At 47.6% G+C, this 18,221-nt stretch overlaps 1 protein-coding gene across 4 annotated transcripts in view; it reads left to right on the top strand.

Annotated features, from left to right (window-relative positions):
* The window catches only part of fam184ab (family with sequence similarity 184 member Ab), a 102,378-nt gene that overhangs the window by 49,415 nt on the left and 34,742 nt on the right, over positions 1-18,221 (top strand). For all 4 annotated transcript variants that reach the window (XM_086167374.1, XM_086167373.1, XM_086167372.1 and 1 more), the window contains exons 11-15: positions 5,028-5,150; positions 5,904-6,065; positions 6,940-7,061; positions 11,186-11,336; positions 12,654-12,866. In XM_086167374.1, coding sequence (XP_086023500.1) covers positions 5,028-5,150; positions 5,904-6,065; positions 6,940-7,061; positions 11,186-11,336; positions 12,654-12,866 — 771 coding nt within the window. The remainder of the gene's footprint in view (positions 1-5,027; positions 5,151-5,903; positions 6,066-6,939; positions 7,062-11,185; positions 11,337-12,653; positions 12,867-18,221) is intronic.

Below are 18,221 nucleotides of genomic sequence, written 5' to 3'. Positions count from 1 at the left end.
GCTCCACAGCATGAGGAACAACCAGACCCATCATTGTGTCGGTGTGTCAGATGGTCAGTGTGCTCGTCTTCAGGTTGTTTTGGTGTTTATCACTTGGGTGAAGAAAGATACAGAACAAAATTTTAGAGGAGTTGTGACTCCTCTGCTTCTCCTCGGTGGAGGAAAATGCAAAGGCTTTCTCCGTGTGTTATGGTGGAGCAGAGGTTCAAATCTCCTCCCGGCCAGATGGTCCCTGGTTGGGTTCCTTCCCGTATGGAGACTCCATGTTCTCCTCCGGGGAGGGCTAATGGACGCTTGTCCTTATTTGATGTGTGAACTAGAGGGTGACTGCTTGTACGTTTCTGTATGTGGCCCTGTGATTGGCCGTCCCAGTGGCATCTGGGATAGGCCCCCCCCCCCCCACGTCCCTCAGTACTGAGTAAGCGTTGTGGATAATGATCGCCTGAATGAAAGTCATTGGCTCATTTTTCAGCCCGAAAGGTTCAGGCGGCCCCTTCACTGGTTGTGTCGCAGACGACTGACCGAATCTTTCCTCCGGCGGGTCGTTTCTGAAGGGTTCCTAAATGTTGAGCACAGGATGCCTCCAAGTTGTTTGTGCTAAATGACAAAGAGGATGTGTTCGGAACATGTCGGGAGAGACGAGTGTCCTTTAGCTGCTGAAATATTGAGTTAGTTACAGCTCTGCTGATGGATCGCGTCAGTCGGCCTTCCAAACCCCTGCCTTTCTCTCATGTTTTTGTCTTTTAAATCATTAAATGATGAATCTGTCGTGACAGAGATGCAACAAGCATCAGCAGCAGAAACAGCCGCTGGCGGCGCTGAAGGTCTTTCAAATCCTGACCTCAGCAAAAATGGAATGGGATGTGTCAGTCAGAGGAGATAAGAGGAAAAACCAAGGCGCTGACCTTTGGTGAATCCCGATGTCTTGATGTTAGATAAACGTTTCAGTCAAGCAAAGACGTATAAAACGACACCGCGATCAGAGACATTGGGGGCTTAGAAAGCTAGGCTGCAGCTGGGGCCATGAAAGAGGCCAGAGGGGGCGATAATCATTAAATTCCATCCAGAAGCATTCAGCTGTGGGACGTTTGAGAACATCCACATTACTTTTACTCCTACTAGACAGGACATGAAGAATGTAGCAGCTCAGGGTACATGGGTCTACTTAAACATAAACCAGGGTGTTGTTTGCATATAGGTGGACGTCTAGATCATGTCTGCCAGTATTATAGTATTCATCCTTTCAAGTTGTCTGAGAGCGTGAAGCATACAAGTGTCATGACTCCCAGATGACTGAGAGCTGAACCCTGAGGAGCTCCGCAGCAGGAGAAGCATCGGAGCGATCTAAATAAAATGTCCACCATTGCGCCCCACGATAGCATCATAAAGCCTTAAAGTGACTCCAACGTCAAGCTATATGACAAATAAAAACCTAGCATTTGGCACAGTATATTTTGGATGTAATCATGTGGCTGCTACCTCAGTATGAGTCAGCACCGCGGCGGAGTCCCTCTTATCTGTTAGAGCTGTGAACCCCGTTTTTTGAGGCATAAGCTACGTCCTGAAATGACAGGAAGTGGACAGTGGCTGCGCGGCGAGAGGACAAATTTCAACTCAAGGAAAACGACCAACGTCAAATAGAAGATGGAGTCGGGAAGCACGGTGCCTGTCTTCGTTCCGTGGTGTCTGCCATCATTTACCTTCAGCTCCAGGAGCAAAATTAAAAGGTTGGCACGTTGCGGCGCTCGCTGGCACATCGGCGGAGATAAACAACGTCATAAAAACCCCCGATGTGAACGCGGCCGTATGTAAATATCAAAGCTATTACACTGCGAGTCACATCGTGCTTGATGTTGCCATTAAATGTGACTTAGGAGGAAATGCGTCATAACACGCTCAGATCTTTTCCGAATGTAAGAGTGGGTTTTTTTCCGACCGACTGTATCACTGAATGAATTTAATGAACGTGTCTCTCCTTCAAGTATACAGATTTCTGTTATTTGGAGACTCTCAATGGGTTATTTGTCTCTCTATGACGTGGGTTGGATGATTGGCTTTGGCGACCTCAGCATACAGTGGTCCCTTAAGATACCCATTTAATTCGTTCTAGAAGTGGTATGTTGATTATTTTCAAATCTTAAATGAATTTTCCCAATTTAAATTTTAAATAACTATAAAATATTCACATGCAGTATCACAAGTACGCCACATTCGTGCATCACTATTATTTTGTGCTTAATTTCCATAAAAAGCATCTTCTTTCTGGGTTCCCCACTTACTCTCTTATGGCCCATGACGATTAGTAAAAAATACACAAAATTAGCTAGAAGATATAAAATGATGCCATACAAGAGACAGAAACACCACACCAGAAATACCCAGACCAAGTGTCTGAAGGATGCTGGAAGCAGCATGGCATTCTTCAAGCTGAGAGTGGGGAGCGGCACCTATTCAGAAGATGCGGTAGTGTCATAAAGTGTCTTGGAGTTGTGGTAGCTTGCTCGGCACGTACCGCGCAAATTTAGAATTTTGATTTTCTTGCTTGTGTATTCGTATCGTGGCTTTTTTCATATTCCAAGGATAAAATTTGCACAAATAGTGCTTCGTATCTTAAAAAAAATAGTTTATAAAGTGCTTTGTATCTTAAGGGGCCACTGTACATCCTTCCAACACCCAGAGACATTAGTCTATCAACAGGGCTAGAAGGTTCTCTTGATGTCGGGTTCATAGCAGGAACCTTCCTCCCCTTTGGAGGACATGAGGAGGACACATGTCCCCCTAGCAGGATCCCAGGGGTCCCACAGCTCCAAACCAACCGCCCCTCAACTTCACAGCCCCCGCAGAAACCCCACTTCCTGTCTGGCGACGGCGCCTCTGAGCCCTCTTTTCTTTTTCTGATTCCGCTCATGTGTGGCCATGTGAGCACTGGCGCCTCCTCGCATCACGGTTGCGTAATTATTTCAGATGATATTCTGTCGCCGGCGTGGCGCTGATAGCACTGAGAGGATGGCGGCGTGCACTAATGTGCCCCCCTCCCACTTCCCCAAATGCCATGGCGTTCACCACCGCATTTTGATCTGTACAGTCATTTGTCGTCGCTTGCAGCCGGACTCCGTCACCCCCTTAACCTGTTCTTCTCGCCATGAGACTGATGTCTGGATGGTCACCCCGGATGTTCGCGTAAAAATACGTTTGTCACACTTTGATAGTCATAGTCTCCCCGACTGTGATCAATACGACAGGACTTCATCCGTCATTATTCATTCATTCATTATCTGTGCTGCTTCTCCTGCCAATCTCTGCTGTGATTGGACCAAACACAGGGCCACGTGTACAGACATACAGCGTCGTAGTCACGTCACGTTATCGTTTAGTGGACGGTATCAAGGAGGTCTGATTCCAGCGACTGGAGTTGGACCTTAACTAGAGCGCAGTTGATTTCCACTTCCATTTTTTAAATCTTGCATCTGCGGCAGGTTAGTTTGACGTGGTTCATCGTGTCGATCCGTCCCCTTGCTCCCTGACCCCTGCATTCAGCGGGTGAGGCCCCGGAAGAAGGTGCTCTGATGGAGGTCATGGACCTCCTCCTTCCATTCCGGTTTATTTCTCGGAGTCCCAAATCATTTTCTTCCAGGGAAAAACATCAAATCAGCCGCAACAGCGGGCGTGTCCTGAGAAAAGAGGGGCGGGTGATTTCCTCAAAGGTTACAGCAATTTTCCAGCTCCCTAATTGCCCTTGCGGGCCGCCGGAACAGAGTCCGCTCAGAACCAGCTCTAATCATCTTCATAGCGGTGACGCTTGGAGACCTGCTACGTGTCTCCGCCAAGGACAATAGACCTGGCAGGTTTTTAGAGGCGGTCCCCGGTGGACAAGGTGGATATGAAGTCAAACAATAGAGGAAGCGTTTGAGGCATGAGGATGAGACATGTCCGCAGTCTGTGTCCTCCTCACTTTGTCATCTCCTGATTTGGATTTGCGGCTCGTCCATCTCTGTTCTCTCAGGTGATCTCAGGGGACTGGATGGGATGCAACACCATCAACGGTCTATCCACGACCTGTGCTGGAGTCTCAAAGGGGCTGGTTGCCACCATCCCTGGAGTTGGTTGCCACCAAGCTGGTGATGATTGCCACCATCCCTGGTGCTGTTTGCCACCTTCCCTGGTGTTGGTTGCCTCCACTGCTGGTTGCTGGTTGCTGGTTGCCTCCATCCCTGGCGCTGGTTGACGCCGTCCCTGGCGTTTGTTGCCTCCATCGCTGGTGCTGGACTTGAAGACAGATGCCTCCCTCTTTTCCCCAAAACATCCACTGGTGTTTTCTTCAGACTGTAAAGATGTTCAGAATCAGGATCATCATCTCATTCCTTCTGCCTGGTTTTGATTCAAATCTCAGAGTTTTGAATCCACGCTGAGCCGAAGTCTGTTCTTCTTCTTCAGAACGAAGGAGGCTTCCGGTGTGGTACCGCGTCATTACATCATCGCCTGGCGGGTTGGCGAGTGGTGGCGCCTGCTCACCTGTATATTTCATGAGTTTTAATTGTGAGTTGCACTCACAGGCAACAGTTCCTCGTGCTAAGCTAACCAGAGGATGAGCTTCTGTACTCCTTGTTTAGCCCCAGGGTGAAAGGAAAATTACATGAAGCACTCCCTTCAAAGTGGACGATAAAGTGCTAAGATCTTCCTCCTCACACCCAGAAAGTCCCTGCTTGGATTCCAGAAGGGGGTCTTTCTGTGTGGAGTCTTCATGTCCTCTTCGTGTCTGTGTGGTGTTCCTCAGAGTTCTCCGGTTCCTCCCACAATCCAGACACATGCAGGGGCTTCACTGGAGACCCCACATTGTCCAGAGTGAATGAATGAATGAATGAATGACTCCCTTTGAAGAGTAAAGGGCATGAAAGGGTGGAAGGGTGAACTTCAAACCACATGCAACTTGATGCATGTCATAGATGTTCACACTCAAGGTTCCTCACCCACATCAGCCCTGGTGTAGTCATGGACATGTTTTTTTTTCTTTTTTCTTTCTACTGCAGGAGCTTGAGCAGCAGTTCGAGAGGGAACGGGCCTCCCTGGAGGAGCAGAAGACGCTCCTCAAGCAGCAGCTGGACGAGCTGAGGGAGGAGCTCACCTCCAAACTCACCGCCGCCACCGAGGAGGTGCCACTCCCTCACTCACACAGCGGGACACCATCTCCAAAGTTCAAACTTTATTGTTGCGTCTTTGGTTGTTTTGTTCTTTTTTTTATATCCAGTGCATGTTGTGTTCGCTTACAGACGCTTCCCAGGTCAGACCCTGACCGTATCACATTCACCGAGCCTCACCACTCGCATGGTTTCGTCAGACCCTTCATTCAGATCTTCCCACAGTAGTTAGAAAGCCAGTCACGGAGGATTGTAGGAGAAACCTTGTGAAAAGTGTGTAAAAGGAAGAGTAATTGTACTGCCGTCACAATAATAACACCATCCACCAGCTTTCAAGGTTCTCAAGGTCGCTTTGTAAAACTTGGCTTGAAGGCAAACTGGGAAAAAACAGAAGAGCAGAAAAAGTTCTACCTCGTCTGAGATGTCACCTCTGGAAGTTTGAGGAGAGCATCTGTGAATCCCCAAATCATGCGTGGATGAGGAGATGGAAGTATCTAGATTTGGTAGTTTTAAGGACGAGGCAAAGTCGACCAGAGATCCATCCCTCCTCTGTGGTGCTGTAAATGTATCTCATGAACTGCTGCTTGTCACGATAACCAAAACTTTGAGGAGGACAGGTTGATGTCACCGGACATTCGGACCAATCCCAGCAGATTCATGAGCGGCTGGGTTCTGAACATCAGGAGATGGCGATCCTCACTGAGCAGAAGCTGCTCATTGTACTCAACGTAGGTTTCACTCTTCTCCCGATCTCCATTCGGGTTGCAGGTGTCCCGGCTGCAGCAGGAGGTGCAGCAGGGGGAGCAGGACATCGGGACGGCGGAGGGACAGATTTCCACGCTGAAGGAGGCGCAGGACAAGCTGCTGGAGGAGTTGGATGCCACCAGGGCCCGGCTGAGAGAGACCAGCAACCTGCTCACTGCACTGCAGGTAGGTACTCCATTGCTAGCCGGACCGTTACTCCAGCACCTTTCCAACCTCGACCCTTAAACCGGATCTTCAGGTGATCATCGAGAGAGGATAGGCAACTGAAAAGGCCTGTGCTACTAGAAGGTCCTGGCTTTCGTTCTTCAGTTGTTTCTTTGACGGATAACATTTTGGAAGTCCAGGGACTACCCCATCCACCAGCTGACCATGACCTATCTTCTACAATGACTGACTTCATGTGGTTTCTCAAAGGACCTAACACTGGGTCTGCAGAAAGTCCAATGTTTAGTGCTCTGCAAGGACACCTTCAAATAATCATTTGAGTCATTTCTAAAATGAGCCATGGACCAGCACCCCTCCTCCAAACCCTCACAAACATTTGACCTTGAACCCAAAGCTCCTCAAAGAGATGAAGGAAGGAAGGAGTCTCCAGGGATCACGTCTTTGTGCCTGAGCAGAAAAACAACCATCAGAGTTTCTCAGCCCTGAGAGATAAATCTCAGCAGGTTCACGTTCAGCAGATCCAGTTCCAGAGCTCCATCAGGTCCCACCGGTTGCTGCAGTTATACGTAGCCCAGTGGACCGAGAAGGGGACCTTTTCTCCTGACTGCAACAGAGGGCCTTTCTGTGTGGAGCCTTAATGTTCTCCTGCATGGGGTACCTCAGGGTTCTCCGGGTTCCTACCGCAGTCCAAACACATGCAGGAGGCTCACCGGAGAACTCACACGATAAAGATGTTTGCAAAAGAGGCTGAATCTCTAGATGTTGTTAAATGGTTGGAGGTCTCCATATGTCTCCATATTCAAGAATATCTGTCTGGTATTCAAGAACCTGAACGTCCAGCTTCCGATGTCTCAACCTTCTGTGTGTGTCACAGGGCGAGTTGGAAATCCAGAAACGTCAGCACGAAGCCAAACTCATCACAACCAAAGAGGAGGAGAAACTGAAGATGGACAAGATGGCTCTGGAGCTGGAGCTCAAGTGGACAGAAACCCTCAGGTCGGTCGCCGCCTCCCGTCGTTTCCGGTTGGGCGTTAAGAAAAACATCATGTCCGGGATTTGTATTCACTTTGCTGCCTTCCGCACAAACCTGTCCTCATCTGCCATCATCTCCTTCTTCTCGACAGCGCAGGAGCTTCAGCGACAAATATGCTGCTCCCCTTAGGAGTATTTCTTAGCAGACTTGAAGATGCGAATCCAAATGGGGCAGAAATGTAACCCGTCTGCGCCAAAGCCGCCGGCGCGGGCAAGGCGTTAAAGCTAGCGAGGCGTTTAGCAGCTAAAGAGCCCGATATTTATGGGCGGCTAGGAAAAACACCGCTAAAACTCGAGTAGATAATCAATTAGCATTCCTTCGGTGGCTCCAGACGAAACTCCCAATAAATACTAATGTTCTCCTCCGGCTGGCGGCGCTTAGATAACGACCCCCGACACAGCCTGAATCAATTTAGCAGCGTGATGAGACTTCACCTGGATTCCAGGTAGCAGCAAGGATGTGAGACAAACGCCACTGATGTGAGAAAGAGGCTGGGGTATTGGAGCTGGCCACGGTGGTCTCATAGCAAGGAGACCCTTGGATGGAGGCCGGCCTTCGGTTCTTAGGGTCCTCCAGGTGCTCCTGCCATCCAAAAAATCACTGAAGACTAATTATACAGAAGTGTGAATGAGGGGGTTAATGTCTGTGGAGGTTCTCAGTCAAAGCCTTTTTTGTCTTGGCAACTGGACTTGAATTTCTTCACTTGAAGACGTTGCAGCCCTCATCCGAGAGACATCTTCAATTCTAATGACTTATTGGGAGTTTCCAAATATAAATGTCTGGTTTTTAGGCAGGTCTAGATTATGGTGGCTTCTTGTGTAAGTGGGAGATTTGATCTGCATGTAAGGGGGTTGTAATGCTAACGGGAGTGTAATTCATTGGAACAAAAGAGCAACATAGTGGCATTACCTGGATTGGAATGTGAAAAGTAAAGCTAAACAAAAGAGTGAAGCCTGTTGGATCACATGAACTGAGGCTCACCGGGGGCAGTACCGGGGGCGGCTTCTGGTTGTGGGTCTTTTCTTTTTGCTTGGAGGCTGCAGAAGGTCCTTGTCCGTGTGCATATTAGTCTTGGTATTGATCCCAGTACGGCGTTGTACATTTGGGAAAGGTTGTGTCTGAGGCGCCCTCCTTTTTCTGTTTTGAAAAAGATGGCTTCTTTGACTCTTCTCTCAAACCATCTGTCTTCTCTTGCCAGACAACGGACATTGCTGTCTTCAAACTGATGGCACTTCAGGTGTAGGTGGATCACAGATTCCTGTCCTGAAGTGGTGGCTCTCCTATGTCGGGCCATCTGTGTAAAGGTTGTTTCGTATCTCCAGTGAAGGCATCATAACAATACTCAGTGGAAGAGACAGCATACACCACATACTCCATCTTCTGCTTGGGTGTTTTGTCCTTGGGGTGCACCATTTTTTGCCCCAGGGTGTTATGGGGTTTAAAATGCACCAGTATATGGTGTTTGTTTAACACCCTTCAGAGTTTCTCTGAAACACCAGCAATATACGGAGTGATGGTGTTCTTTTGTTTGGAGGTTACAAATTTGAAGACCCCTCCCCCCTGGGTTTAATCACGTAATGCTGTCTGAAGGTCGTCTCCCGTCATGACGATGTCCCACGTTTCCTTCTTTCTCCTCGGCCTGAGGCCATATCCCAAAATAGCCCCCCATCTTCTTCTCTTATCCCTTTCCTGCCACACTTTCAGCATAGAGATCCAGCCGCCTGGAGATCAGATGTGGTGCTCCTTCAGATGATGAAAGGATTTATTTGAAGCACAAGGGGGGAAGAGGAGTCTCCTCTTTGGACCAAGGTGTCCAAGTGACCTCTACATTCATGGATGGATCTTCGCTCCTGCCATCGCCTCTGGTCATCAGCTGTGGGTGGTGATCCAAAGGAGATCACGCATGCAAGCGGCTGACATGAGTGTCCTCCTCAGGGTGTCTGGGCTCTCCTTTGGCGATAGAGTGAGGAGCCAGACCATCCAGGAGGAGTTCAGAGCAGAGCTGCTCCCCCTCTAGCATCCAGAGAAGCCAGATGAGGAGCACTATCTGCTCCGGATGTTTCCTGGACGTCTCCGTGGTGAAGTTTTCCCCCATAAGAGCTGGACCAAGTGGACAGGGAGGGAAAGTCTGGGCCTTTCTGCTTGGGCTTCTGCTCCCAAGTCTCCACCTGGGTAAGAGGCAGAAGATGGCTGGAGGGATGGATGGTGTTCAGTATGCTGGAAATACCATCCCCGGTCAGTCCAGTACCAGGAGATACCGTCAGGTCCCAAAGTGAGATGGATTGGTGTGAACTTCTACAGGCACCATGGGACACGATGTGCTCCTCAGCACCAGGTCTCAGATCTCAGACGTCACATCCGTTTGTAAAGCATCGATTTGCTTCATACAGTTTCCATTTTGGTGTGTGTGTGTGTGTGTGTGTGTGTGTGTGTGTGCGTGCCAATTACCCCACACTCCATACTTGATGGTCCTCTCATCCCTCTGCTCGCCCAACCCCTCAACTCTTTCCTCCTCTCTCTCCACCTTCATCTCTTGTTCTGCCCATCAGCTGCTGCAGTGCAACACTTATTAGCGAATAGCACTCTTTGAAGCCCAAAGCCTGTCCGTGTGTGTGTGTCCATAGGCACTATAATGTTCACCATATATTTCAGATTTAGACTTTGTTATGGATGGATGAGCCTCAAGGAAATAAATGTAAGTCGTGTAAGTGATGTGTGTGTGTGTGTGTGTGTGTGTGTGTTTGTGTGTGTGTGTGAGAGAGAGGCAGAAAGCGAGGCCGCGAGTGAGTCTGGCTTCAATCTGATTCTCTCAGAAAAAAAGCGGAACAGTTTCCCTGGATATTTCATTTAACAGCTGTCATTTCAACTCCCACTCAGCCATTACACACACACACACACACACACACATACACACACACACACTCACACACGACAAGCGTACCGGCATTAGAGTGGCAGTCGCTCAGTGTTGACGGCCGATAAAAGACCATTTATTGTCCCCATAAAGGGAATAATCACAGTTCTCAATCACGTTTTTACTTTCGCGGCAAAGTTCTGTCTCTCCTTTGTTTCCCCTCAGCTGTCATGGCCGCCGCCGCCAAACACCTCCCAAAATAAACCCACCGCTCATCCAGAGAGGATCTCATTAAGCGTAAATCATATTCGCATCCCCTTTTCAAGGCAACCGCACCTTTAAAAAGTCCCAGGGAGGAGTCATCTCCGCCGGGCTGCGGGTGAATGGTTACCATGGCAACGAGGGCATTTTTTTTTTTTTTTTTTCATTTTTTAATAAAGTTTGCATAATACATGTGACACGTCCACAAAGGTGCTCGTCCGGATATTTGCAGAGGCACCGCCTCTGAATCCGCATGGTTGGGGCTAATGGGTCTCCGTTGCTGTGATGACATTGTCTCGTCTCGTGGTCCTGCCGGGGGTTCTCGTGTGAATTCTGGCCTGGCGTTCGGCCGCAGTATCTCGGAGCTTTGCAGCTTCAGCTTTTTACTTCATTTCCAGTTGTTAGCCCCGCCCCCTCACGTCCAGAATGCCCTGGATGGATTCCCATAGGTTCCTCCCACATGCAGAAGGTTCAGGATGAGGGGGTGAATGATTGTATTTGTGGCCCTCTGGTTGATCGAGGGCGAACCACCTTTCGCCCAGTCACAGCTGGGCTCGGCCCAGCGACCACGAAAACAGGATCAGTGGTGAAGATGGTGAATGCATGAATGAGTGAATGAATTCTTCCTTTCCAGTGTTTGTAATGAAAACCTAAAAGCTGTGGGGTCTGGAAAAGGTCAGCAGTGACACAAAGCAACGTAGCAGCCGGTCGCTACCGCACTGCCAGGAGATGGTAAACAGTGTGAAATTCTCCTGCTCTCCCTTGGCGTAAAGCCACGACTTCCCATTCAGAGGGTGTGAGCCTGCGGCCTCACACATCCATCAGACCTTCATAACTACTCACGAATTTTGGGCGGTGTACCAGACCCGATGTGACTCCATGCCCTGCACGTCCTCCAGAGAGTGTGTCCTGTAAGCCTGTCACTTTATTAAATGTATGTGTGTGTGTGTGTGTGTGTGTGTGTCCTGGCAGGCAGGAATGTAAGAAGCTGCGGGAGGAGCTGCGTGAGGAGCACGAGGCGGACAAGGCTTCGGCGTTGGCTCAGATGGCACACAGCAAGGAGCAGGAACTGAGCAACGCCCGGGAGAGCTGGCAGCGGAAGGTGGAGGACCTGCTGGAGCAGGTAGGATGTTGGCCGGTGGGGAGGCGCTGTAGCCTGCACCTGTACCCGCCTCTATTTTGTTCTTGTCTCAGATTGTTTTGTGACTTTTTGTCAATTAGCAGCTTCTTCTGTCCACTCATGTCCATTGAGCTCAATCAACCGGCAGCCATCTTGTTTTGATGCTATTGGCCGCTCCCTGTTGTCAGGTACCTGCTTCTCATTGGCTGAGCAGAGTGAGTGGGGCTTAAATGACCTTAAGATCAGCTGATGGTCCGGTTCTGAGTTTGAAGTCTGTCCGTGTCGGAGGAAGTTCTTTGGACCTGGACCTCCATCGTGCCCTAGAACATGGCTGGTCTCAGGCCACCCAGCAGATGCGTCAGAGCGCGAACATCCACCGTGCAGAAAAACAGAAGGCTCGATTTCTGTTCCTGCCGCCGATGGCATCCTGCTTCGTGCTCGGCGGGTCTCTTTGCTTGAGTCGGACTGAGGGTAAAAATCAGGCTGCTTCGGCTGTTTTTTGAAAAGACCGAGGTTGAAATTAGCAAAGATTTGATTGGCATGCCCTTTGCGGCAAGATTTCAGTTGTATTGATTGGTTGTTAAATTCACCAACAATTGCAATGTTGCCCATTTTTGCCATTTTTTTTTTATCAATTGTCATTCTTTTTCAATATTTTCGGCGCATCTATTGGAATTGATTTGCTGAATCATTCATTCCTCCCTCTGTTTTGTTGGTAGCACTCCAGCTGGGGTTGGTTGTTGAGCTGTAGTCTTTGTGTCCATGTGTTCAAAAAGGAAACTTGGTGTTTCCTGTTTTGTATGTTATGTGTTTCCAGCCAGGTTAGAGATATGGGCTTGTTGGAACTGTCAGGTTGATCTAGGAACACTGACTCACCTTCATTTCTTGAGTTGGCAATGACCCCCTGGGCTTTTCATCTAGTATTAGCTAAAGAAGCCAGCGTCCACTCCCAAGGCCTGGCACTGATCGGTTGGCCTGCTGAACTCTGGGACCCAGCGCCGCCCTGAAGCTGGGGCATTGAAGCTTATGTTTCAGATAGCTAAGAAAATGGATGGATAGATCGTTGGTCTTCAGAGCTGCCGTGGTAGGTGCTAATCAGGCCATCAGGAGCAGTTGGGGGCAGCGGGTCTGGTGTCTTTGGCATGGGCCGCTTTACCAGCTGAACTTTTCTTGAACCTTCTAGAGAAGTCCCAAACCCCTACCTGGAGATGCAAGATGGCGAGAAGGTGCCGGCGGTGGCAATTTTGCCGAGAAGGAGGTCCTCCAGAAGAACGACCTGCGTTTAGAACGTCTCTTAAACAACCCCCTTTGCTCCCGCAGATCTCACTGCTGAAGCAGAGCCTGGAGATGCAGCTGTCCCAGTCGCAGTCGTCACTGCAGCAGCTGCAGCACCAGTTCAGCCAGGAGCGCGAGCACCTGAGGATGCAGTTGGACGAGCTGCAGACGGAGCACCAGCGCCGCCAGCAGCGCCTGCAGGAGGCCCAGTGTTGCGCCATGCAGGACCTGGAGCACGCCAGGCAGAGGGACCTGAAGGTGGGCACGTGCGCACACACATGCACACTCACACACACACACACACACACACACACACACACACATACACGTACACACACACACACACGGATATTAAAGACACCCCGTGGGAAGAGTCTACAAACAAACAGCTCTGTTTATATTGGCTTCCTTAACACAACACATTACGTCTGTCCTTGAGCTCCAACAAATGTGCTAAACGCTTTCCTTCCTCCGCACATTTGGAGCTGCTTTCCCTTTTTTTAATTTTTTTATTTATTTATTTTTTTTGGAGTTATTTTTAAACCTGTGTTGTTGGTGTGAGGGGAATGCGGATTTCCACATTCACGTCAGCTGATGCCAGGAACGAGAACTACTTCTTTCGGCTTTTCCCTTCAAGGGTCGCCACAGTGAATCAACTTTCTCCATCTAACCCTATGCTCTGTATCCTCCAACTACCTTCATGTCCTCTCTCACTACGTCCATAAATCTTCTCTTTGGTCTTCCTTGAGACCTCTTGCCTGGCAGCTCCAATTCCAGCATCTATCTACTAATATATTCTCTATCCTACCTTTGTACATGACCAAACCATCTCAGTCTGGCTTCTCTGACCTTCTCTCCAAAACATCTAACAAGTGCAGTTCCTCTGATAGACTCATTTCTGATCCTATCCATCCTTGTCACTCCCAAAGAGAACCTTAGCATCTTCATCTCTGCAACCTCTAGTTCTGCCTCCTGTCTTTTCATCATTGTAACTGTTTCTAGGCCATACAGCATCGCTGGCCTCACCACTGTCTTGCACATCTTTCTTTTCATTCTGGCCGATAGTCTTCTATCACATAGTACCCCTGACTTTTTTCTCCATCCATTATAACCTGCTTGGACCCGTCTCTTCACCTCTTTTCCATACTCTCCGTTGCTCTGGACTGTTGACCCCAAGTACCTGATATCCTTGAACTTCTGTTACCCCTACAGCACACCACACCACTGTCTCACAGCTAACATACATGTTCTGCACCAGTTTAACATACTTCTCTGCCATTCTAGACTTCCTCAGACAATACCGGAGCTCCCCTCTTGGCACCCTGTCATTGGCTTTTTCTAAGTCAACAAAAACACAACGCAGCTCCCTCTGGCCTTCTCTGTACTTCTCTATTAGCATTCTCAACGCAAATACTGTATCTGTAGTACTCTTCCTAGGCATGAAGTCATACTGCTGTTCACAAATGATGACTTCTGCTCTCAGTCTAGTTTCCACTACTCTTTCCAATAACTTCATTGTATGGTTCATCAACTTTATCCCTCTGTAGTTGCTGCAATTCTGCACATGCCTTCACCAACATGTCCATTGAAGTCTGCACCAATTATCACTCTCATTTCTGGGAATATTCTGCATCACTTCATCCAACTCATTCCAGACGTCTCCTTCTCTTCAAATTCACATCCCACCTGTGGGGCATAGCCACTAACAACATTGAACATCACACCTTCAATTTCCAGTTTCAGACTTATAAGACTATCTGACATTCTTTTCACCTCTAGAACGTTCCTAACAAACTCCTCCTTCAAGATAACTTCTACTTAATTTCTCTTCTTGTCAGTTCCATAGTAGAGAACTTAGTAAAACTTAATAGTAGAACTTAAAGCCTGCTCCTAAGCTTCTACCCTTACTACCTTTCGACTTGGTCTCCTGGACACAGAGTATATCCACCTTCCTTCTCTGCATCATGTCGGCCAACTCTCTACCTTTTCCTGTCATAGTCCCGATATTCAAAGTCCCTACTCTCAGTCCCAGACTCTTGCCTTTCCTCCTCTCTCTCTGCTTCCCAACACACCCTCCTCCTCTTAAAACAAGATAAGGAGAGATGAGATAATTTCAGAAAAATAATCAAAAGAGATAACAGATAAGAAGACATTAGGTAAGAAAAGATACGATTTGATAAGTTGAGATAATAGATCAAAAGAGATAAGATCAGATAAGATAAGAGATAAAAACGGATAAGATCTGATAAGACAGAGATATCAAACTCATTTTCACTGGAGGTCTCATCAGCATAATGGTTGTCCTCAGTGGGCCACATGTAACGGTAACAGTATAAATGTACTGTATTTTCCGCACTATAAGGCGCACCTAAAAGCCTTTAATTTTCTCAAAAACTGACAGTGCGCCTTATAATCCAATGCACCTTATATATGGATCAATATTGGCTAATTATGGCTACCATAGTCAGGGGGCGTCGCCGAAGTAGTAGCGGTAAAACGGTCAAGGGGAATTCCAGTCCCACATCACTTGTGTGTGTTTAAAGACCCCAAAATGCACCTTTCAAGAGACACGCTTAAGACTCAGAGTTCAAACTGAAGGTGATCAGTCACGCAGTAGAGCACGGGAATAGAGAAGCAGCGAGAGAATTCAACATTAATGAATCAATGGTACAGAAGTGGAGGACGCAACAAGATGACCTGTGCCAAGTAAAGAAGACTAAACAGAGTTTCTGAGGAAACAAATTGAGATGGCCACAGTTGGAGGTCAAACCCAACCAGTGGGTTGCTGAACAGAGAGCAGCAAGTAGAAGCGTCTTTATAGTCACTATTCGAATGACGGCAACAGCGCTGGCTAGCAACATGAACATCAATTAATTTAGAGGCGGTCCTTCTCGGTGGTTTCATTTTATAAAAAGCTTTGAACTGTGACAAATGGTTTTGGTAAAACATTGTTTTCAACGAAGGCGGCACAAATACCGATAAGAGCAAATAGGATAACTAAATGTATTGTAAAATAAATGTAACTATTCCGTGTTTTTTTTTGGATGCGGATTTCATGAACACATTGTGCTGTAGTTTGGCTTGTAATTCTCTGGCAATTTGTCGTTTTTCTGGAAGGCTAACTTTAGCATACTTAGCTCCGTGTTTGGGGTCAAAATGCTGACATAGATTGTACTCTTTGACAACCGACCTGCCCCATAACACAAAAAACATACCGCTTTTTCTCCTTGAAGTACAAACATGTATTGGCCTTTCCATCTTTCTTGAAGCAGCCTTGCATCTGCATCAACTTTTCTCTTCCTGGACATTTAGGGATCATTTGTATTTCTCAACTTCACTTGTTGAAAATGGCATTGATTCTAATGGCGGGTAACATGATTAGCATGAATTGTGGGAAATGTAGTTTATGGTCAATGCATGAGTTTGATCTATTTATTTGAGGACAATCAAACCTTTTAACACGTTCTCACGGGCCACATAAAATGACATGATGGGCCACATTTGGCCCACAGGCCTTGTGTTTGACACGTTTTTATAAGGGACATAAGATAAGAGATAATATATTATCAGAGATTTAGAAGAGATGAGATAAGACAAGAGAGAAAAACAGATAAGATATGATTAGAGAATTGAAGAGATATGATGCGAGATTAGAAGAGAAGATGCAATCGGATAAAATAAGGTTTGAGATGACATAAGACAAGATGTGTCGGGTTAGATAAATTGAGATCAGAAATGAGAAAAGTGCAGATAAGATTAGACAGTCCCACCGAGGAAGAAACTCTCAGTAGCAAGGCTCAGACTAAATAAGAAATATATGAAGTCATGTATGGACCATCATGTCCTACTTTCTGTGATTGTATATTTTACAACTATGTATGTGCAAAGTACAACAGAATATATGTGTGTGAATGAGAGGAACCCAGGTGGAATGCTGACACTACAGGGAGTGGTAATCAGGAAGGTGGAGGATTTCAAGTACTTAAGGTCAACTGTCCACAATGTAGGAGAGTGTGGAAAAGAGGTAAAGAAACTAGTCCAAGCAGGTTGGAATGGGTGGAGAAAAGTGTCAGGGGTACTATGAGATAAAATCTATAAGCCAGAATGAAAGCAAAGGTGGAGGAGACAGTGGTGAGACTAGTGATGCTGTATGGTCTACAAACACTGACGATGACCAAAAGACAGGAGGCAGAACTGGAGATCGCAGAGATGAAGATGTTGAGGTTCTCTTTGGTAGTGACCAGGATGGATATGATCAGGAATGAGTCCAGAGGGACAGTACATGTGAGATGTTTTTGAGAGAAGGTTGGAGAAGCCAGATTGAGATGGTTGGGTGATGTACAGAGGAGGGTTAGTGAATATATTGGTAGACGGATACTGGAATTGGAGGTCTAGAGGAAGACCAAAGATAAGACTTATGGACATAGTGAGAGAGGATATGAAGTTCGTTGGTGTGAGAGGAGGATACAGAGAATATGGTTAAATGGAGAAGGTTGATTTGCTGTAGAAACCTCTGATGGGAAAAGCCCAAAGGAAAAGAAGAAAATGCGACAAGTATTTGTTAATAATAGAACATAATACTACTTAATAACAAGCGTGGGAACCAGAGTGAGTGTAAACATCAACAGTGGAGAGCAATGGAGTATTAGTACAGGCCGATGAGGAAGGGGAGTTACTACTTCGGGACCCTGAACTCCAGGAGGGTCTGTTCCAGGTGCACGTAGAGTGGGAGCCGTGGTATTCCAAGGTCTCCATGGTTCCCTGTCTCCATGAAGACAGGTGCGTTTCCAAACCCGATGTCTTGCTGTCAGGCGCTGCAAACATCGTAAACTGGAGCTTTGGCCCTTGTCGTGTCCCTGAAGGAGTGGTTTCGGGGCTGGCCGGCGTCCTCCTGGGGACGAGACGGGGCGTCCATCGGAGACGGGTGCACGGATATCTCTGTCACCAGCAGCCTCAAGGTTGCTGTTCTTTTCCCTTTAAAAAAATGTAATTTCTTTTTAAAACGATGTCATCATACATCCACCTGAGTTGCTATGGTTACACAGCGTTAAAGCCGGCGGCACTGCTGCACACACCAGCTTTGGACATCCAGGAGGAACAATGAGGGCCAACACTCCAGGTTTAAGGATAGGACTTTGCCCTCACTCTTATTTTTGTCCCGTCGCCTATAGAATACAGTCATTTGGCAGACACTTTTATGCAAAGCGACTTACAGTGGAGATACAGTGGACCTCTACCACTGAGCTACACGTTAACCACTGTTCTAATGAGCTAGAAGGAGATGAAAATGTGGGTGGTGTTTAGCGCTCCAGAAGGTCCCTAGTTGGAGTCTCACAAGGGGCCCTCCGTTGCAGAGTCTCAATGTTCTCCCAATGTCTGCGTGGGGTCCCTCACAGTTCTCTTGGTTCCTCCAACAGTGCAAAAAATGTGCAGGAAGTTCTTTGGAGACCCTGAATTTGTGTCCCTGTGATTGGTCCAGGGTGAACTTGCCCAACGACAGCTGAGATTGGCTCCAGCACCTCTGCGACACCCAGCGCAGGATGAACGGTACAGAGAATGAATGAATTAGGTGGAAATGCAGTGCCAGCTGCAGCTCAGGTCATCAGGGGTTCA

The sequence above is a fragment of the Fistularia commersonii genome, chromosome 20, assembly GCF_037954325.1.
Source record: "Fistularia commersonii isolate RoL2024-O1a breed Wild chromosome 20, RoL_Fcom_v1.0, whole genome shotgun sequence".
Classification (NCBI taxonomy): Eukaryota; Metazoa; Chordata; class Actinopteri; order Syngnathiformes; family Fistulariidae; genus Fistularia; species Fistularia commersonii.
This window is presented reverse-complemented; position numbering and strand designations above follow the sequence as displayed.